Source organism: Electrophorus electricus, chromosome 16, assembly GCF_013358815.1.
Source record: "Electrophorus electricus isolate fEleEle1 chromosome 16, fEleEle1.pri, whole genome shotgun sequence".
NCBI classification, from domain to species: Eukaryota; Metazoa; Chordata; class Actinopteri; order Gymnotiformes; family Gymnotidae; genus Electrophorus; species Electrophorus electricus.
Genome location: NC_049550.1, coordinates 17,984,000 through 18,005,047, shown reverse-complemented (window position 1 = coordinate 18,005,047; position 21,048 = coordinate 17,984,000). Strand labels below are relative to the sequence as shown.

Sequence of the window (21,048 nt, the reverse complement as noted above, 5' to 3'; positions counted from 1 at the left end):
TCAGTTTTCGGACAATCGAGCTTCTTTCGGAAATCACGGAGACATGGATTGGGGTAAAGCGCTTTGGGTAAGTTTCTTTAGTTATGTTCCTTTTGTCAGGATCCTTCTTTTCCTTTCCCTTAAATTATTTAAATACGTGCGCCAAAAGCGAGTCAGGGAGCCGTTTCCTCCAGCTACGTACCTGACAGGTAAGCGATTTCCTCCAGTCAGCGACATTTAACGGCTCCAGTAACAAGCAAACTTGTAGTTTTCACCTTCAGTAAGGACAAATCACAGTAACTATGAGGATTTGACAGATTGGTTGTGTGCCAACTGACCTGTGTGCCAGGACTGTGTGTGTGTGTGTGTTTGTGGGATGTTTTGGGGAGTTGACACATTAAAGCATGACCTCAGGTCAGTAATGATGCAACTGCCAAAAAAAGTGCATTCGCCCCCACAAACACATGTATACACATACCCATACACACACCCATACCCATATGCACATACACACACAGAACATGTAGGTGAGCACACACACATGTATGTATGCACAAACCCGCACACACATATGTACGTATGCACAAATGTACATGGATGAACACACATACACATGTATGTATGCACACATGTGCATGGATGCACACACCCTTACACACACGGTAAATGATAGCATTTACACAACCTGACTCCAGTGTATTGTGAATGCTTAAGCATGTTTCTGCTCTTGTGTTTATGTGTTTCTGCATATGTTTGTGTCCTTGTGTATATGTGTTTCTGCACGTGTGTGTGTGTGTGTGGGGGGGGGGTATCTCACAGGATCAACATGACGTGATGGAGAAACACACCCAGTCAGGACTAGAGCTACTGGAACGCTACGTGAAGTTTGTCAAAGAGAGAACAGAGATTGAACAGAGCTATGCCAAACAGCTCAGGCAAGACTCTGTGTGTGCGTGTGTGTGTACGTGCGTGTGTGTGTGCGTGCGTGTCTGTGTGAGTCTCTAGGCATGTGTATGTGCATGTATGTGCGTATGCATGTATGTGCATGTGTGCATGTTCATGTGAGCATGAGACACAGGTATGTGTTAAGGCACAGGTATGTTTCAAGGACTAATATGAGAAACTGAAAGCAAGCTGGTATTTGATTTAGGGAAGGTGTGTGTGCCCCCCCTCCACACATACCCACCTGAACTGGTGTTTCCCTCACACACTTCATATTACAAACATGTTTATATAGTATAGGCTCAGAATGTGCCAAATCTAAAATTATAAGCATATAAAATGAGGCATATATGAAACATCTGTATTTGAAATTTATATTTCATAAACATAAACTCGTGGTCATATGATTTTATATATATATATATGACTTATTGCTCATCATGCTGACAGTCCTGGTTAGCGAGTTCTGATCAGACTGGGCTGGTAGGACAGACTCAGTGTTCTGATCAGGCAGGGCTGGTAGGACAGACTCAGTGTTCTGATCAGGCAGGGCTGGTAGGACAGACTCAGTGTTCTGATCAGACAGGGCTGGTAGGACAGACTCAGTGTTCTGATCAGACAGGGCTGGTAGGACAGACTCAGTGTTCTGATCAGACAGGGCTGGTAGGACAGACTCAGTGTTCTGATCAGACAGGGCTGGTAGGACAGACTCAGTGTTCTGATCAGGCAGGGCTGGTAGGACAGACTCAGTGTTCTGATCAGGCAGGGCTGGTAGGACAGACTCAGTGTTCTGATCAGGCAGGGCTGGTAGGACAGACTCAGTGTTCTGATCAGACAGGGCTGGTAGGACAGACTCAGTGTTCTGATCAGACAGGGCTGGTAGGACAGACTCAGTGTTCTGATCAGACAGGGCTGGTAGGACAGACTCAGTGTTCTGATCAGACAGGGCTGGTAGGACAGACTCAGTGTTCTGAAGGGTCTGTGGAGAAGGAGAGTCTGAATACTCTTTTTGTTGTTCTTGTTTTTTCTCTCACCACCAGCCTGTGGTTAGTGAAAGCAGCTGAAACTCAAAGCTTGTGGTCACACAGATGGTCACTCATAGAGGTCATTATTCACACGTGCGTCACTGTGTGCTTCATCTACAGGTCACTCTCTAAAAAGTATTCAAGACGGGGCAACAAAGAGGACCAAGAAATAAAGTGAGCATGTGTGTTTGTGTATTTGTGTGTGTGAGTCTGTGTGTGTGTATTTGCACATTTTCTCAAGTGTTTTGTATTTCAGTGTGATTGTTATACATATTTGCAAACTGAGATCAGTACTGGCATCACAGTTCAAGCTGAACAGTGTGTCTGGCTATAAAGAGTAATGGGCTATTTCATTAATGATTCATTGTTAGATTCTTGTAGATTAACAGTATCAGTGGTATATTACAGTATATTTCTCCTTCTGGATTTCCCTCAAGTTTATTTCAAAAAAGGGATTTTACAGTTGAAATGTTTTTCTTCTTGATATTAATTACCTGAGTATGTCACTGTCTTACCTGGTGGTGAGACAGTTACTGTCTGGAGGTGAGACAGTTATATGCTGTCTTCCTGTCTGGCTGTTATCAGGTTCACCTATCAGCAGGCCTTTCAGGAGGTGGTGAACGAGATGAATGAGTATGCGAGTCAAAGGGAGCGTCTGTCGGAGAACCTGAGCATCAACATCTGTGTGGAGCTCACCAGATATCTCCAAGAGCTCAAACAAGAGCGCAAGAGTGTAAGAGAGAGTGGGGAGAAATCTCAAAGAGCTCAAAGAAGATTGGGGAGGGACATGGAGAAAGAGCGAGAAAGACATGGAGAGAGAGGGGGAGAGCAGGAGGGAGTGAGAGAGAGAGAATCTGGGTCCATGGAAAAGAATAAGAGAGGAGTGATAAAAGGGCAAAAGAGAAAGGGATGAAAGATGATATGCAGAGACTCCAGAGAGACACCGGTGTGGGCAGATGGTCTGCAGATAGCGACAGGTTGACATCTTTTCTCTTTCTCTCTTCCAGTATCTGGCTGATGTTAAGAAAGCCCAACAAAACCTTGAGTTGAACTTCAAACATCTTGAGGCTGTAAGTGTTAATGTGCATATTTGTGTGTGTGTATATGTGTGTTCTGATTTGTACATTGCAAATTTACAAACGTCTTAGATGTGATGTCAAAACCTGTTTTGTGAGTGTGTCTCTCTCTGCTTGTTTGTGTGTGTGTGTGTGTGAGCACTCCAAATGTGCATTCATATGTGCATTCCAAATGCTTTGTGCATGCATGTGTGCATGCGTCTGTGTATTTGTGTGTGTGCGTGTGTGCATGTGCGTGTGTATGTGTGCATGTGTGCGTGCGCATGCATATGTGCATGCGTGTGTGTGTGTGTGTGTGTGTGTATGTGTGTGTGTGTGTGTGTGCACATAGTGTAAGAAGCGTTTTGAAAAGGAGTGGAAAGAAGCAGAAAAAGTCAATCAGCAAGTAGAGAAAACTGAACAGGACCCTGGTTCAACCAAAGCTGATGTAGACAAGGTAAACACACACACATACACACACAGATTAGAGAGAGAAACTCGAACAAGACCCAAGCTCAACCAAAGCTGACAAGGTGCACATACAGTATATTTTAGATGTTAGGTCTTTTTCCTTCAAGCTCGGGTCCTTTACAAGAAGCTTAGGAGCCTGTAGTATATTAGCTGTTCCCAGTAGTGCACTCTTCTGGACCGAGATCTCAGATATTGTTCCTGGGATGTGTTGGCTCTCGTCTCCCAGTTTGAGGGTTGAGCTTTTCGTGTTCCTTGTTCCTGATGTTGCTATCATTCAGGATTGCTACATCTATAATTATGGCCCTCTTCTGCTGTTTGCCCATCACTACTATGTCTGGTTGGTTAGCCATTACCATTTTGTTAGTCTGTATCTAGATGTCCCATAGGATATTAGCTCGGTCATTCTCCACCACCTTTGGAAGTGTATTCCACTTTGACCTAAGAACCTCCTGCCCGTACTCAGCACAGATGTTTCTGTACACTATGCCAGCCACTTGGGTATGGTGTTATGTCACTTAAATCACCTTTCTTCCCCATTCTGATGCATCTTGACCATGATTACATTTGTGTTATCGTGCAGTTAACACAGGTGTACAGGTGTACCTAATAAAGTGGCTGATTGGCCTGTGTGTGTGAAAGTGTGTGTTTGTGTGTGACTGGTGACTGTCATGTTGTCAGCTGATGAAAGACATCTGTCTGAAATGTTCTGTTTCTCTGAAAACTGTGTACTTTACTACAATTTTGAATATCTCTACATCTCTTACTGCAGTCACTCACCTATATATATATATATATATATATATATATATATATATATATTTTTTTTTTTTTTTATTATTTATTTTATTTTATTTTTTTTTTATTATTATTTTTTTTAAAAAATTTTTATTTTTTATTTATTTATTTATTTTTAGTGTGTGTGTGTGTTTGTTTGTGACCCAGGTCAGGATGATTGCCCACCAGCGCACACACACAGCTGACGAGTGTAAGAATGAATACGCCGCCCAGCTCCAGAAATACAACAAGATGCAGAATAGCTTCTATCACACTGAGACCCCTGCTATATTTAATGTGAGTACACACACACATACACACACACACACAGCCCTCAATCACACACATACACATGCACACATATTTTTGGCCTATTAAATGCTTTCTGTTCTTCTTCATAAAATCTCCATAAAATCGCTAAACCCTGTAATGTAGCTCCTACAATCCTCTCAGACTGTCCTATTTCCCACCATCCTCTCAGACTGTCCTTATCTAAAGTTTATCCTGTCGTGGCATCTCCATCTAGCCAGACTTTCACTTTACACATTTCTAGCTCTTTCTTCCACACTCATCACTGCAGTGCAACTGCTCGGAAAATCCTCTTTCTTTTATTGCATCACTTCCGGTGACTACGAAACCAATTTTAAAGAGGTGTAAGCAGTGTGTGTGTGTGTGTGTGTGTGTGTGTGTGTGCGTGTGGGACCCACTTTTCCCCCCGTTTGTGACTCGCAGAAACTGCAGGACATGGATGAGCGGAGGATCAGGAAGTTGGCGGAGGGATACAGCCTCCTCGCAGACACAGAGAGGAAGATCCTCCCCTCTCTGAGCAAGAGTCTTGACACCATCACCGCAGCTAGCAACAAGACCAACGAGAAACAGGCATGTATATACACACACTCTCTCACACACACACACACACACACATACGTACGCACACACATGCTCACACGCACGCACATACGCACACACACACACACATGCGTTCACACAAACACACACATATATAAAGTGTGTGTGTGTATGTGTATACTTACATGTGTATGCTTCTGTGTGTGTGTGTGTGTGTGTGTGTGTGTGTGTGTGTGTGTGTGTGTGTGTATGTGTGTCTCAGGACTCCATGACGCTTATGGAACAGCATAAGTCTGGTGTAGCACCCCCAACTGATGTTGAGTTTGAAGATTACAGTCCAGGCATTAAACCTGCAACCATGGAGAACTCAGTACACAGGTCACCAAAAGTCCAGATCAAACAATTGTTCAAGAAGAACAAGGTAAAAACTGTGCTGTCTAGTGTTAGCACTGCACTGCGTGCGTATACACACACACACACACACACACACACACACACACACACACACACACACAGACACAGACACACACACACAGAGAGCTCTGGAAAAACATAAGAGCATGGTTTTAAGTAAAAAATTTTTTTTACAATATATACTACTGATATACATTATACACTACTATATAGTATATATTAATAATTCATAAATAAGGCTGTTATTACAGTTAAAATATGTACAATCTTTAACATCCTTCTTCCGTGTCCAGTAATAGTCTGCCAACATAGAGGGGCTCCACTTTTGTTACTGATCTTCCATAGGACTACACTTAACGATATGAGTGTAATCAGTTGTAAACTGTCTTATTTAGTAAAGTAGACGGCTAAAAACACAAACCTTAATTTTTATAAACTTGAAACCTTTATAATCTTTATAATATGTGTAGTTCAGGAATGCATGAGTTCAGTGCAGTGCTGCATTTATTTTGCTGCTGACTGTAGTTTATAGCGGCGTAACTAGCTAAACATTTTTTTTCTTAGAATTTCAATGATATCAAACCACACTTTTTTGTTTTAAATGTAGCGTTTTGTTTTAAATTAACCATAATTATTTTTCAGTTACGAGGTCAAACGACGGGAAACACTACAACAGAGGGTTTGCTCGTCATCCTGCTCACGCATTCAACGTGAAAAGTAAAGTAGCTAATACATTTAAACTGGGCACGAATCCATTTGCATGCTAATACGCCACTGTTGCGTTCTGGCTTTTGCATGCGATTCCTTATTTAGCCGGAAGATGTCAGTGTAATGGCGGTCACATTTTTTTTAAATCGGTCATAATCGGTTTTTGGACATTTTTTAGGCAATTCAGAACTTATCCTGGGAAAAGTTTCAGTAGTGTGCAATCATCCGAAGCGTTCAGATTTTGCGTGTGCGTTCTTTAGAAATCCAGCGGGCGACGTTCCTTTAAGACACAGTCGTGCGTCTTTGGGGACTGGATGAGTGAATACCGCCCTTCCAAAGAGACAGCAAAAGAACCCACAAACCCGTAAGAGCTACGCGAAAAGGACAATGTGCAGAACCAATAAGCGTTACTAAACCGGGCCTTGCGGGGGGTTATCGTGTTGTATCAGTTTTCGGACAATCGAGCTTCTTTCGGAAATCACGGAGACATGGATTGGGGTAAAGCGCTTTGGGTAAGTTTCTTTAGTTATGTTCCTTTTGTCAGGATCCTTCTTTTCCTTTCCCTTAAATTATTTAAATACGTGCGCCAAAAGCGAGTCAGGGAGCCGTTTCCTCCAGCTACGTACCTGACAGGTAAGCGATTTCCTCCAGTCAGCGACATTTAACGGCTCCAGTAACAAGCAAACTTGTAGTTTTCACCTTCAGTAAGGACAAATCACAGTAACTATGAGGATTTGACAGATTGGATAGTCCACCTCTGTTCTCTGCCAGTGTATGTACAGTAGGCTATGTCATGGTCGATGCAAGGTTACTCGTTACTGCAGTTTTGTATTGGCTGTAATGGTCGAATGCTTAAACTGGTTTCTGGAGCATCTTCTCAACACGTCGTTTTACATCGAGGGAGAGTTGGTGTTGCTTAAGACACGGAGCCTTTTAACTTGCAAAACAATCTCTAAAACTGAAAACGAGTTAACATGCCTTTCAAATATGGACGCTCCGACATACATACCCTCGTTTTGGCGCTGTTGTAGAATCTTTACGTTTGATTGATTTTCAGTAATTGCTTTGCGTTTTAATTCAGTCCAGGTTACGGTTAAACGTGTCTGTGTCATCGGGATGCCCGAGTGGTGGGTTTGAAACCTCCCGGGGGATTGGCCTGATGGATGAGTGTTAGACAGGTTTGGGCAGAAATCTAAGAAGCGTAAGGTGCCGTCGTTCAGAGAGCCGTGGCGGCACAAGGAAAGATCAAGGGAGGCATCCAGTAACCCACACGGAGGGAGGGAGCGAGGGAGAGGTGTTGTGTATTTCCTGTAAAACTAGATTTCTCTTATCAGATTTCTACAGCCTAGTAGCTGGAAGGTGTAGTTACATGCACACAAGCAAGTCTTATTTCCATATGAATGTGCACACGCGTGTGTGTGTGGAAGGTGTATGAGAGGTTGTGTGGGTGTGAATGTTTCAGTGAGAATATACCTCTCATATCTACCTGTGTGACAGGATTGTGTGTGTGTGTGTGTGTGTGTGTGTGTGTGTGTGTGTGTTTGTGGGATGTTTTGGGGAGTTGACACATTAAAGCATGACCTCAGGTCAGAGTAATGATGCAACTGCCAAAAAAGTGCATTCAGCCCCCACAAACACATGTATACACATACCCATACACACACCCATACCCATATGCACATACACACACAGAACATGTAGGTGAGCACACACACATGTATGTATGCACAAACCCGCACACACATATGTACATATGCACAAATGTACATGGATGAACACACATACACATGTATGTATGCACACATGTGCATGGATGCACACACCCTTACACACACGGTAAATGATAGCATTTACACAACCTGACTCCAGTGTATTCTGAATGCTTAAGTATGTTTCTGCTCATGTGTTTATGTGTTTCTGCATATGTTTGTGTCCTTGTGTATATGTGTTTCTGCACGTGTGTGTGTGTGTGGGGGGGGGGGGGGGGTATCTCACAGGACCAACATGACGTGATGGAGAAACACACCCAGTCAGGACTAGAGCTGCTGGAACGCTACGTGAAGTTTGTCAAAGAGAGAACAGAGATTGAACAGAACTATGCCAAACAGCTCAGGCAAGACTCTGTGTGTGTGTGTGTGTGTGTGTGTGTGTGCGTGTGCGTGTGCGTGTGCGCGTGCGTGCGTGTCTGTAAGTCTCTAGGCATGTGCATGTGCATGTATGTGCGTATGCATGTATGTGCATGTGTGCACGTTCATGTGAGTATAAGACACAGGTATCTGTTAAGGCACAGGAATGTTTCAAGTACTAATATGAGAAGCTGAAAGCAAGCTGGTATTTGATTTAGAGAAGGTGTGTGTGCTCCCCTCCACACATGCACAGCTGAGCTGCTGTTTCCCTCACACACTTCATATTACAAACATGTTTATATAGTATAGGCTCAGAATGTGCCAAATCTAAAATTATAAGCATATAAAATGAGGCATATATGAAACATCTGTATTTGAAATTTATATTTCATAAACATAAACTCGTGGTCATATGATTTTATATATATATATCTATATATCTATATATATATATATATATATATATATATATATATATATGTATATGTATATATATATGTATATGTATATGACTTATTGCTCATCATGCTGACAGTCCTGGTTAGCGAGTTCTGATCAGACTGGGCTGGTAGGACAGACTCAGTGTTCTGATCAGACTGGGCTGGTAGGACAGACTCAGTGTTCTGATCAGGCAGGGCTGGTAGGACAGACTCAGTGTTCTGATCAGACAGGGCTGGTAGGACAGACTCAGTGTTCTGATCAGACAGGGCTGGTAGGACAGACTCAGTGTTCTGATCAGACAGGGCTGGTAGGACAGACTCAGTGTTCTGATCAGGCAGGGCTGGTAGGACAGACTCAGTGTTCTGATCAGGCAGGGCTGGTAGGACAGACTCAGTGTTCTGATCAGGCAGGGCTGGTAGGACAGACTCAGTGTTCTGATCAGGCAGGGCTGGTAGGACAGACTCAGTGTTCTGATCAGGCAGGGCTGGTAGGACAGACTCAGTGTTCTGATCAGACAGGGCTGGTAGGACAGACTCAGTGTTCTGATCAGACAGGGCTGGTAGGACAGACTCAGTGTTCTGATCAGACAGGGCTGGTAGGACAGACTCAGTGTTCTGATCAGACAGGGCTGGTAGGACAGACTCAGTGTTCTGATCAGACAGGGCTGGTAGGACAGACTCAGTGTTCTGAAGGGTCTGTGGAGAAGGAGAGTCTGAATACTCTTTTTGTTGTTCTTGTTTTTTCTCTCACCACCAGCCTGTGGTTAGTGAAAGCAGCTGAAACTCAAAGCTTGTGGTCACACAGATGGTCACTCATAGAGGTCATTATTCACACGTGCGTCACTGTGTGCTTCATCTACAGGTCACTCTCTAAAAAGTATTCAAGACGGGGCAACAAAGAGGACCAAGAAATAAAGTGAGCATGTGTGTTTGTGTATTTGTGTGTGTGAGTCTGTGTGTGTGTATTTGCACATTTTCTCAAGTGTTTTGTATTTCAGTGTGATTGTTATACATATTTGCAAACTGAGATCAGTACTGGCATCACAGTTCAAGCTGAACAGTGTGTCTGGCTATAAAGAGTAATGGGGTATTTCATTAATGATTCATTGTTAGATTCTTGTAGATTAACAGTATCAGTGGTATATTACAGTATATTTCTCCTTCTGGATTTCCCTCAAGTTTATTTCAAAAAAGGGATTTTACAGTTGAAATGTTTTTCTTCTTGATATTAATTACCTGAGTATGTCACTGTCTTACCTGGTGGTGAGACAGTTACTGTCTGGAGGTGAGACAGTTATATGCTGTCTTCCTGTCTGGCTGTTATCAGGTTCACCTATCAGCAGGCCTTTCAGGAGGTGGTGAACGAGATGAATGAGTATGCGAGTCAAAGGGAGCTTCTGTCGGAGAACCTGAGCATCAACATCTGTGTGGAGCTCACCAGATATCTCCAAGAGCTCAAACAAGAGCGCAAGAGTGTAAGAGAGAGTGGGGAGAAATCTCAAAGAGCTCAAAGAAGATTGGGGAGGGACATGGAGAAAGAGCGAGAAAGACATGGAGAGAGAGGGGGAGAGCAGGAGGGAGTGAGAGAGAGAGAATCTGGGTCCATGGAAAAGAATAAGAGAGGAGTGATAAAAGGGCAAAAGAGAAAGGGATGAAAGATGATATGCAGAGACTCCAGAGAGACACCGGTGTGGGCAGATGGTCTGCAGATAGCGACAGGTTGACATCTTTTCTCTTTCTCTCTTCCAGTATCTGGCTGATGTTAAGAAAGCCCAACAAAACCTTGAGTTGAACTTCAAACATCTTGAGGCTGTAAGTGTTAATGTGCATATTTGTGTGTGTGTATATGTGTGTTCTGATTTGTACATTGCAAATTTACAAATGTCTTAGATGTGATGTCAAAACCTGTTTTGTGAGTGTGTCTCTCTCTGCTTGTTTGTGTGTGTGTGTGTGTGTGCACATAGTGTAAGAAGCGTTTTGAAAAGGAGTGGAAAGAAGCAGAAAAAGTCAATCAGCAAGTAGAGAAAACTGAACAGGACCCTGGTTCAACCAAAGCTGATGTAGACAAGGTAAACACACACACATACACACACAGATTAGAGAGAGAAACTCGAACAAGACCCAAGCTCAACCAAAGCTGACAAGGTGCACATACAGTATATTTTAGATGTTAGGTCTTTTTCCTTCAAGCTCGGGTCCTTTACAAGAAGCTTAGGAGCCTGTAGTATATTAGCTGTTCCCAGTAGTGCACTCTTCTGGACCGAGATCTCAGATATTGTTCCTGGGATGTGTTGGCTCTCGTCTCCCAGTTTGAAGGTCGAGCTTTTCGTGTTCCTTGTTCCTGATGTTGCTATCATTCAGGATTGCTACATCTATAATTATGGCCCTCTTCTGCTGTTTGCCCATCACTACTATGTCTGGTTGGTTAGCCATTACCATTTTGTTAGTCTGTATCTAGATGTCCCATAGGATATTAGCTCGGTCATTCTCCACCACCTTTGGAAGTGTATTCCACTTTGACCTAAGAACCTCCTGCCCGTACTCAGCACAGATGTTTCTGTACACTATGCCAGCCACTTGGGTATGGTGTTATGTCACTTAAATCACCTTTCTTCCCTATTCTGATGCATCTTGACCATGATTACATTTGTGTTATCGTGCAGTTAACACAGGTGTACAGGTGTACCTAATAAAGTGGCTGATTGGCCTGTGTGTGTGAAAGTGTGTGTGAGTGTGTTTGTGTGTGACTGGTGACTGTCATGTTGTCAGCTGATGAAAGACATCTGTCTGAAATGTTCTGTTTCTCTGAAAACTGTGTACTTTACTACAATTTTGAATATCTCTGCATCTCTTACTGCAGTCACTTACCTATATATATATATATATATATATATATATATATATATATATATATATATATATATATATATATATATATATATATATATATATATATATATATTTATTTATTTTTTTTTAATTTATTTTTTATTTTTTTTTAATGTGTGTGTGTGTTTGTTTGTGACCCAGGTCAGGATGATTGCCCACCAGCGCACACACACAGCTGACGAGTGTAAGAATGAATACGCCGCCCAGCTCCAGAAATACAACAAGATGCAGAATAGCTTCTATCACACTGAGACCCCTGCTATATTTAATGTGAGTACACACTCACATACACACACACACACACACAGCCCTCACTCACACACATACACATGCACACATATTTTTGGCCTATTAAATGCTTTCTGTTCTTCTTCATAAAATCTCCATAAAATCGCTAAACCCTGTAATGTAGCTCCTACAATCCTCTCAGACTGTCCTATTTCCCACCATCCTCTCAGACTGTCCTTATCTAAAGTTTATCCTGTCGTGGCATCTCCATCTAGCCAGACTTTCACTTTACACATTTCTAGCTCTTTCTTCCACACTCATCACTGCAGTGCAACTGCTCGGAAAATCCTCTTTCTTTTATTGCATCACTTCCGGTGACTACGAAACCAATTTTAAAGAGGTGTAAGCAGTGTGTGTGTGTGTGTGTGTGTGTGTGTGTGTGTGTGTGTGTGTGTGTGTGTGTGTGTGTGTGTGTGCGTGTGTGTGGGACCCACTTTTCCCCCCGTTTGTGACTCGCAGAAACTGCAGGACATGGATGAGCGGAGGATCAGGAAGTTGGCGGAGGGATACAGCCTCCTCGCAGACACAGAGAGGAAGATCCTCCCCTCTCTGAGCAAGAGTCTTGACACCATCACCGCAGCTAGCAACAAGACCAATGAGAAACAGGCATGTATATACACACACTCTCTCACACACACACACACACACATACGTACGCACACACATGCTCACACGCACGCACATACGCACACACACACACACATACACATACGCACGCACGTGCACAAACACACGTACACATATGCACGGAAACGCGCACGCACACACACATGCTCACACACACACACACACACACACACACAAATATGCACACACGTGCACAAACACACGTACACATATGCACGGAAACGCGCACGCACGCACACATGCGTTCACACAAACACACACATATATAAAGTGTGTGTATGTATGCATATACTTACATGTGTATGCTTCTCTCTGTCTGTGTGTGTGTGTGTGTGTGTGTGTGTGTGTGTGTGTGTGTGTGTATGTGTGTCTCAGGACTCCATGACGCTTATGGAACAGCATAAGTCTGGTGTAGCACCCCCAACTGATGTTGAGTTTGAAGATTACAGTCAAGGCATTAAACCTGCAACCATGGAGAACTCAGTACACAGGTCACCAAAAGTCCGGATCAAACAATTGTTCAAGAAGAACAAGGTAAAAACTGTGCTGTCTAGTGTTAGCACTGCACTGCACTGCGCCACACCGTCTAGTGTTAGCACTGCACTGCGCCGCACCGTCTAGTGTTAGCACTGCGCCGCGCTGCGCTGTCTAGTGTAAACACTGCTCCAACTCATCTGGCTGCTAAAGTGTGGAGCATGTCCAGTGCGGGGAGTTTCTAGTACGGGGCATCTCCAGAGGTGGCCGTATTCAGTGTGGGACACTTCTCGCTTACCTATGCAGCTGTCCAGGTGATGATGATGGTGTTCATTTGAATCTTGTGTCGGACACATTCGGTTCTGACATGTTTGCTCATACATTTATTTCTTGGGGTGTATTCATTGCATTCTGTTCATGGTTTGATTCACAGAACTGAATTCCAGATTCAATTTTCTCACAATATTTGAATGACAAAACATGATGAGATTTTTTTGAGTGTATGTATAAAGCAAATATTTTTTGAGTGTATATATAATGCAAAGAATTTACAAATGTCTTGTGTAAATTTGTAAACAAAATAAACGTTTAGTCCCTGCAATTAAAAGAAAACACCAAGGTGTGCTAGTGTTAAATTGAGTGTTCAAACAATGCAACTGCATTGTATGGCATAAAATCAGAATGTGACATTATCCACCACCATAATACACACCATTACATTTTTGCAACACAATGTATTGTGTCACGATGATTCGTTAAAGTCTGGTTTATTTCATATTTGTGTTTGTGTTTGGTGTTCTTTGTGATGATGTGTTCTTAGAATATTGTAACAATGTAGAACTAGATTTCTAGAATTCTAATTGTAGCTTCTAGTCCCTGAGGTTATCAGTAGAATCAAAGGCCCATGTTCTTCCCCTGTGTGTAATTATAGTATAACACTGTGTGAATATGCTTTTAACCTTTACCCCTACCTGTCTTACAGATGAATACAACACTGGAGAAAAACACGGTAAAGTATGAGCTATTTTACCTTAAAATTTAAAATGAACATTTCCTGTAATTAAGATTTTTTGGTTGTCTTATTTTTAAGACATTTATTAAATAGCTACAAAACCAAAAATACACCAATGGTTTATTTTGTGTGTGTGTGTGTGTGTGTGTGTGTGTGTGTGTGTGTGTGTGTGTGTGTGTGTGTGTGTGTGTGTGTGTGTGTGTGTGTGTAGCCCCTTCCAGTAGAAGATTACTCTCACTTGCCATTGGACCAGAAAAAGAAGCGTCTGAAGGAGAAGATCGATGACATCGCCAAGGAGCTACAGAAGGAGATGGACCAAAGGTAGCATCACCATCACTATGACAAGTGACACTCCTGTAGCTCTGGTGTGTGGTTCTCCCATGGTGGGGTTTAAAAATGTGTTGATTAGTTCTGTTGAGGTTTATATGTGTGTGGTTCTGTTGTGATGAGGTTCATGTGTGTCTTGTTGTGATGAGGATTGTGTGTGGTGTGGTTCTGTTGTGATGAGGTTTAGGTGTGGTGTTGGTTCTGTTATGATGAAGTTTAGGTGTGGTGTGGTTCTCTTGTGATGTGGTTTATGTAGTGTTGGTTTTGCAATGGGAAACTCCGACATATGTATTCCCTCTCTCTGTATTAACTTGGGTGGAATTAAAGAACAGATTCTAGAGGTGGAACTGGATCCTCCCCCAGATGTTGTACTGGGGGTTGCTTGTCGTTAATTCCTGAGAGTCTACTGGACCAGATCTAGGCCTTCCTTTTGGGATGGACAACACTGGCAACAATCTGTGGTTTTGTCCTCTTCAGACTGCACAACCACCTTTTCAAAGGGACACTGCTTGCATTTGTCTTGGTTTCCCAACACTTCTGACGCATGTTGGCTGGACAGTGACCAGCAGTTTCTTCTGATACCAGCAGTTCTTTATGATATTGCTGAAGTTTGAAAGATGTTTGCTTTTTGTGTTTTGTGGATCACTTTTGAAAGCATGGATGGTGGTTCCCAGACAGAACGTTGGCCATTATGGACTAGATGAGCCTTTATTTTCTAACTGATGTTTTCTAAGCCACGTCCAAATGTTCAGCACGACTGCTGCAACCTTCACCAGGGCAGGATAACAGAAGTTGAACATTTTAAGTTAGAGCAGGAGAAGCTGTCCTTCTCGATTGTGGGGAAGGGGAAGAGATGTCTGTACCAGAGCTGTGTTACATCTGCTTTGACCAACGTCCAGATAGAGAGCTCCCCTCCCTGTCTCTGAGGAGTGATTCCAGTTAGAGAGCTCACCTCCCTGTCTGTGAGGGCCAGCTGCCTTTATGGAGGCTTATGTCCAAAATTGTTCTTCCCAGGCACCCTTGGGCCCTCCAGTCGAGGTCCTCCACTGTGCTGAACTGGCAAGTGGTTCTATAGAGAGGTTTGGCTAGCTGTTTCTACACTGTGCATCTTCTGTAATGGCCCTGATAGTGTGGTTCATTCTGTCTCTAGTTATCTCAGGCTGGGCCTTCAGCTGCATGTACTCTACAGTACAGTGTGCTAAATGTGTTTTGGTACCAGGTGAGAAAAGCAAAGCCTTTTAGATTGGCATGTGAAGGTCAGAATGTAGATGTGGTGAGTCTGTTTCAAGCTTTAGCAACTTATAAAGGTTGAACTTGACTTTTACCTGGTGCATTTGTAATATTTGTGACTTTGAAGGAAAATGGTGTGTTCGTCAAAGTTTTGTGCATGTAAATGATGCAGGAAAGCTAGTGATGAATTTGTGATTACCCTCTCTCTCTCTCTCTCTCTCTCTCTCTCTCTCTCTCTCCCTCCCTCCCACTCTCCCCCTTTCTTTCGGTCACTCTTCCTCTCCCTCTCTCTTCTGTCCTGCAGTGAGGCGCTCAGTAAAATGAAAGGGGTTTATGAGAAGAATTCTCATCTGGGAGATCCAGCCAGCCTGGAACCACAGATCAACCAGACGACACACAATATCAACAGATTGAAGGTGGAGCTGACCAGATACAAGGTAATACACACACACAGAGACAGAGAGAGTGGCTGGATAGCTCAGTCCAGGATGTCTCCAGTGTGGTCCCTTAGGTGAGGTCCTTAACGCTGCCTGTCTACCTCATTAAGAGTGAAAGATGAGAATAAGAGAGTCACACAGGCTCAGACATCGCCCGAGTCATCAAGGTCCCTGTCAGATGCTGGGGGACAAGGATAATCTGATGAAAAATGTGCTACTGGTACAAATACAAATACAACCAAGCCCAGTGTGAGAGGATATATGTAGAGGATGAGAGGCTCGAAGAAAGGTAGTCAGAATGGAGGGAAATACTACCAGAAGGTAACATCTGTGCCGAGTACGGGCTGGAACTTCCGAGGTCAAAGTGGAATACATCCCAAAGGTGGAGAAGAATGACAGAGCTAAAATCCCATGAAACTTCCAGATACAGACAGACAAGATGGTAATGGTTTACCAACCAGACATAGTAGTGATGTAGCAATCCTGAGTGACAGCAGGAACAAGGAACATGAAAAGCTAGAGGAATACCAGGGGCTGAAAGAAGAGCTGAAGATGTGGAAGGTGCTTAGTGAGTATCTCAGACAGCAGAAACCGGAGGAAGAAGGGAATAAGGAGGAACAGGGAATATCATGAATGGATAAATCCCTGCACGGTATGTACCACTGGCAAATAGTAGAAAATGGTACTGGCTAAAAAACCACACATAGTAGTGGTGAAAAAACAGCAGAAGAGGGCCGTAGTGATAGATGTGGCAATCCCTAGTGTTAGCAACATCAGGAACAAGGAATACAAGAACCTTGAGAAATAGCAAGGGCTGAGAGAAGAGCTGGAGAAGATGTGGAGAGTGAAGGCAACTGTGGTTCCAGTAGTAATCGGAGCACTAGGGGCTGTGACCCCCAAACTGGGAGAATGGCTCCAACAGATTTCAGAACAACATCCCTAGCTTGAAGGAACAAGAGACTGCCCAGAGGAGGGCGAGTGGAGAACACACTAACACACAAAACTGAGGTCTCTGTTGCAAAGTTTATGAGAGAATTGTTCCTAAACAGACCTTGGCAGCTGTAACCATCGTATGACTATAAGGAGTGAACATTCCTTGCCTTTAACAATAACACATTCTGTGTCTGTGTGTGTGTGTTTTTCTGCAGACATGGCTGAATGAAACTGGAGATGTCAGTATGCACAACAACCAGACCAGGTATGTGTATGTGTTTGTTTGTATACAGTGCCAGTCAAAGATTTGGACAATGATAAGTACTTGGAAGACATTCCTGTATAAGGATGTCTGGGTGTATCCACTTTGTGAACCTCGTGTGCCTGGCTAGAAATTCTGAGCAGCAGAGAACACATGGAGTCTGTGTGCAGTCAGAGGTGTTCCAACTTACTGTGGATTGACATGAGTTATTTACCGGACGTGTGTGTGGCCAAAAGAGAGAGTAGAGGGGCCCATGTTAGAAGAGCAGACAGGAAGTGTACAAACAACAGATTATTGGAATCTAATCAATATTAGCATAATCTCAGAATCTTTCATATTCTTGGAATCTCCTTAATGCCTTTCTCCTTTCAGGCAGCTGTACCTTTTGAAAAGAATATTTGCCTATCATGAAAACAAAAAACGTAATGTTCAGAAACTGGACAGTATTAGTAGACGATACACAGTGGAAAACATCAGTGGAGAATTATGGCAGCACACAGAAGATGATGTCCTATGCAGGCATAAATCTCTGCTGACAGGAATTCTAACAGCAGTAAAGCATTTCATTCTTACAGACACACCTGACTGAATGCATGTTAGGTTTTGTTTTTTGTTTCGTTTTGATTTTTTTGCTTGAGGACATGGGTAAAAAAAACTACTCGTCCCACAGTGCACATACTCTGATAGAAAAGGATAGAAGAAACTGAAGGATGCATGTGGCAGGCATAGAAACAAGCAGTAGGGGATAGGTAACTAAGATAAGATCTGCCACTTCATTGCTTGTGCAGTTTGGCATTAGAGGCTGTAAATGAACAGTAACTGTGAAGGAGCTACCAGAAGTGGCTGAAGGACGAGTCAGAGGTTGTGGATAAGGAGAGTGCAGACTAGTTGGTGTGATGCACCATAATATTGCAGTGGCTGAGGCTGTTGTGTCACTGTGTAATATGGTATATCCAGAACCGGTGGCACCCAGCATGCATTAACAGTACCGGTGGATTTAGTCCCTGGAGAGGCCAAGATTGATCTATGGTGCTGGAGAGCACTGTTGTAATAATATGGGTCTGGTCCATGTGGAGCTGGCATGCACTGAGGGCCAGTGGGACTGTACAGCCTTAGTTACTGGGAAGGCCGTCGTGGACTTCATATGTTGTGTTTGCTAGTGGCATAGTGCTGAAGAGGTGTGGCTTTTGTTTAACGAGTGCTCAGAGAGAGGTGAGACTGTTGAACCTCCTGGAAGTGTTGTGGGTGGAGCCTACCTGATGACCTCTGAGAAGAGCTTATGATGTTGTGGTTATTAGAACGATGAGAATAAGCAGAATCCTGTGGAAAGCTCTAATGGAGCTCTAATATTTAATATAATATCTAATATAATATTTAATATAAGATACTTGCATCTTCTCCTGTATATATGTACAATAGTCTTATTTTAAGATTTAAGTCTTAATGTACAAGTTTATGCTTAAATTTGTTTCTTAGGCAAATAGTGAAAATCGATATCTTATATATGAATATATATAAAATAAATACATAAAAAATAAATAAAATATATTTTAAATTCCCCCTCAGCAAATGGTTTTCATTCAGAACTTTATTCTCTCGTGCTAAAAGTAGTCAGCACATGAGAATTTTATAAGTACTGATGGAGAAGGTGTCTACCTCATGAAGCTGGTTCAGAGAACAGCCTGAGCGTGCGAGGTCATCAGGTCATCAACATGGGGGCGGCTGCTCGGGTTACTGGATTAACATCATAATCATGTGTGTTATTGCATTATGGTAGCTTCTTTGTTTTTGTAAAATGTAGTAAATAGTAAAAATAGTAAACACAAAGCTGTGAGTGTTTTTGTTTCATTATGTAGGATGTTTCATCAATAGCTATAAATACTTCTCCACTAATCTCATTGTCACTCTGACTTTAACCTCACAGTTGCTGTTTATCTTTCAATCCACTGTGCTGCATGTAAAGCAAATGTGCCATGATTTAATTTATTATTTATAATTTATTATTATTATTAATCACTTGTGTGCATTTTGTGTGTGTGTGTGTGTGTGTGTGCGCGTGCAGTGCAGCCAGTATTTCCGTATTTCCAAAGGGACAGAATTTCTCCGAGCCTGAGCCTGCTGACAACATCTACGAGTGTGATTTTGATGACTTTGATGAAGATGTGCCGATTGGTCAGTGCCAGGCACTCTACAACTTTGACGGTAGGAAGACCAGCAGTAGCTTTTCAGCACACACGTAAAGAGCCTTCTCAGAGTCAGAGAAGTGGTGACATTTTACCACAAATGTAATCAGTGCAATCAGTGTTGCATCATTCTGTAGTAAGAGTTGATACATTTATGGATCTCACTGGTGTCTCATGTCTCTCTAATGTATCTCATGTATCTCTTTCCCTTCTTACCTGGTGGCTCATGTTTCTCTCCTGTGTCTCTTATACCTTTTTACCTCTCTTCTTACTGGTGTCCCATCTTTCTCTCCCCTGTCCTTCTCCTGCTTCTCCTGTGTCTCCCCAATTTACTTGGTTTCTTAATGGTGCCGCTCTCCTGTGTCTCTGTTTCTCCCCTTTTACCTTGTGTTTCATGTGCCTATCTTCTGCCTCATGGGTCTGTTTCTTGTCACTCTCTCCTGTGTCTCTCCCCTTTATCTGGTGTCTCCATAGTGTCTCTTGTGCCTGTCTCTTGCCTCATGGATCTCTCCTGTGTCTCTGCTGTGTCTCCCCTTGTCTTAGGTTTCAGAAAGGGTGAGCTGAGCATACAGTTGGGAGAGCAGCTGAGTATATTGGATGAGGACCATGGTGATGGTTGGGTGCGCGTGCGAAAGAACTCTGGAGATGAAGGATATGTACCTGCATCCTACATAAAAATATTCTAACTGCGGATGAAGAATACCTCCAGCCTACATTAGATACATAAACCTTTGTCCTGGTTAAAGGAAAAAATAATCTAACTGCAGATGAAGGATACATGCCTCCAGCCTACATTAGATGCGTACCTCCAGCCTACATTAGATGCGTATCTCCAGGTAACAATAGATATACAAACCTTTGTCCTGGTTAATGGAAAAAAGTAAGACTTATCCAGAGTTTACCAGTACATCAGCAGATGTCTCAGTGGTCCTCTCCCAGTACGCCAGCAGAGGACTCACTGGTCCTCTCCCAGTACACCAGCAGAGGACTCACTGGTCCTCTCCCAGTACACCAGCAGAGGACTCACTGGTCCTCTCCCAGTACACCAGCAGAGGACTCACTGGTCCTCTCCCAGTACACCAGCAGAGGCTTTTCAGCCTTACTGGGACTGCTAGGAGAAGCACGCTGGGCTTATTCTGCATGCTTGTTGAGTTTGAGTTGAGTTAATTATAAGTTAATAACCCACTCCTTTGATGGTTCTTTGTTGGTCAGTAGTGTTCAGTCCTGCGCCACTTCACTTTTGACCCTATGTGGTGAGGCATGGTCTTTATGTTCTTTAAGGCTGATGTTCTCTGTACAGCTCACACATGGCTCATGTTTACTATGTCATTGTACTGATATGTTGCTTTTTGTCGAGACCTTGCTTGGTGTTTTTCTTTTTCCTACTTTGTTCCTTGTTTCTTCATGTGTGATATGTTTTGTTTTGAGTATTTTTAAAAATCACACCTTGGAGAAACGACACCATTTTTTGTTTGTACAGTGCAATGCTGTGCACTATGCTTTTAGACTTTTAATTACTTTTTCTGTTATGTCATTTGAAGGGTTTGCACCACTTCCATATACCAATGATTGTGATGGGGTTTTGCTCAGGATTAAGAACTTT

The 21,048-nt window shown here is 42.8% G+C and overlaps 2 protein-coding genes across 2 annotated transcripts; both read left to right on the top strand.

Moving 5' to 3' along the window:
• The first annotated feature begins 1,046 nt into the window (after positions 1–1,046).
• LOC113569354 (cdc42-interacting protein 4 homolog) lies at positions 1,047–6,585 on the top strand. Its single transcript, XM_035534734.1, has 9 exons — positions 1,047–1,057; positions 2,067–2,120; positions 2,532–2,679; positions 2,954–3,016; positions 3,354–3,458; positions 4,415–4,543; positions 4,979–5,125; positions 5,382–5,516; positions 6,478–6,585. The coding sequence occupies exons 1-9, from the start codon at positions 1,047–1,049 to the stop codon at positions 6,583–6,585; spliced, it is 900 nt and encodes a 299-aa protein (XP_035390627.1).
• trip10b (thyroid hormone receptor interactor 10b) lies at positions 5,744–21,025 on the top strand. The gene is made up of 15 exons (XM_035535171.1): positions 5,744–6,729; positions 8,215–8,330; positions 9,646–9,699; positions 10,111–10,258; positions 10,533–10,595; positions 10,748–10,852; positions 11,814–11,942; positions 12,420–12,566; positions 12,963–13,121; positions 14,044–14,070; positions 14,285–14,394; positions 15,935–16,067; positions 17,216–17,265; positions 19,325–19,464; positions 19,989–21,025. Exons 1-15 carry the CDS (start codon positions 6,706–6,708, stop codon positions 20,129–20,131), a joined length of 1,548 nt encoding a protein of 515 aa, XP_035391064.1. The 5' UTR covers positions 5,744–6,705; the 3' UTR covers positions 20,132–21,025.
• Positions 21,026–21,048: the final 23 nt, after the last annotated feature.

Excerpts from the sequence above, each read along its gene's own strand:
- LOC113569354 (XM_035534734.1), top strand. Across the intron at positions 3,459-4,414 it reads CCAAAGCTGATGTAGACAAG|GTCAGGATGATTGCCCACCA; the intron begins GTAAACACACAC and ends TTTGTGACCCAG. Across the intron at positions 4,544-4,978 it reads AGACCCCTGCTATATTTAAT|AAACTGCAGGACATGGATGA; the intron begins GTGAGTACACAC and ends TGTGACTCGCAG.
- trip10b (XM_035535171.1), top strand. The coding sequence starts at position 6,706 with ATGGATTGGGGTAAAGCGCTTTGG. Across the intron at positions 9,700-10,110 it reads AAAGAGGACCAAGAAATAAA|GTTCACCTATCAGCAGGCCT; the intron begins GTGAGCATGTGT and ends GGCTGTTATCAG. Across the intron at positions 10,596-10,747 it reads ACTTCAAACATCTTGAGGCT|TGTAAGAAGCGTTTTGAAAA; the intron begins GTAAGTGTTAAT and ends GTGTGCACATAG.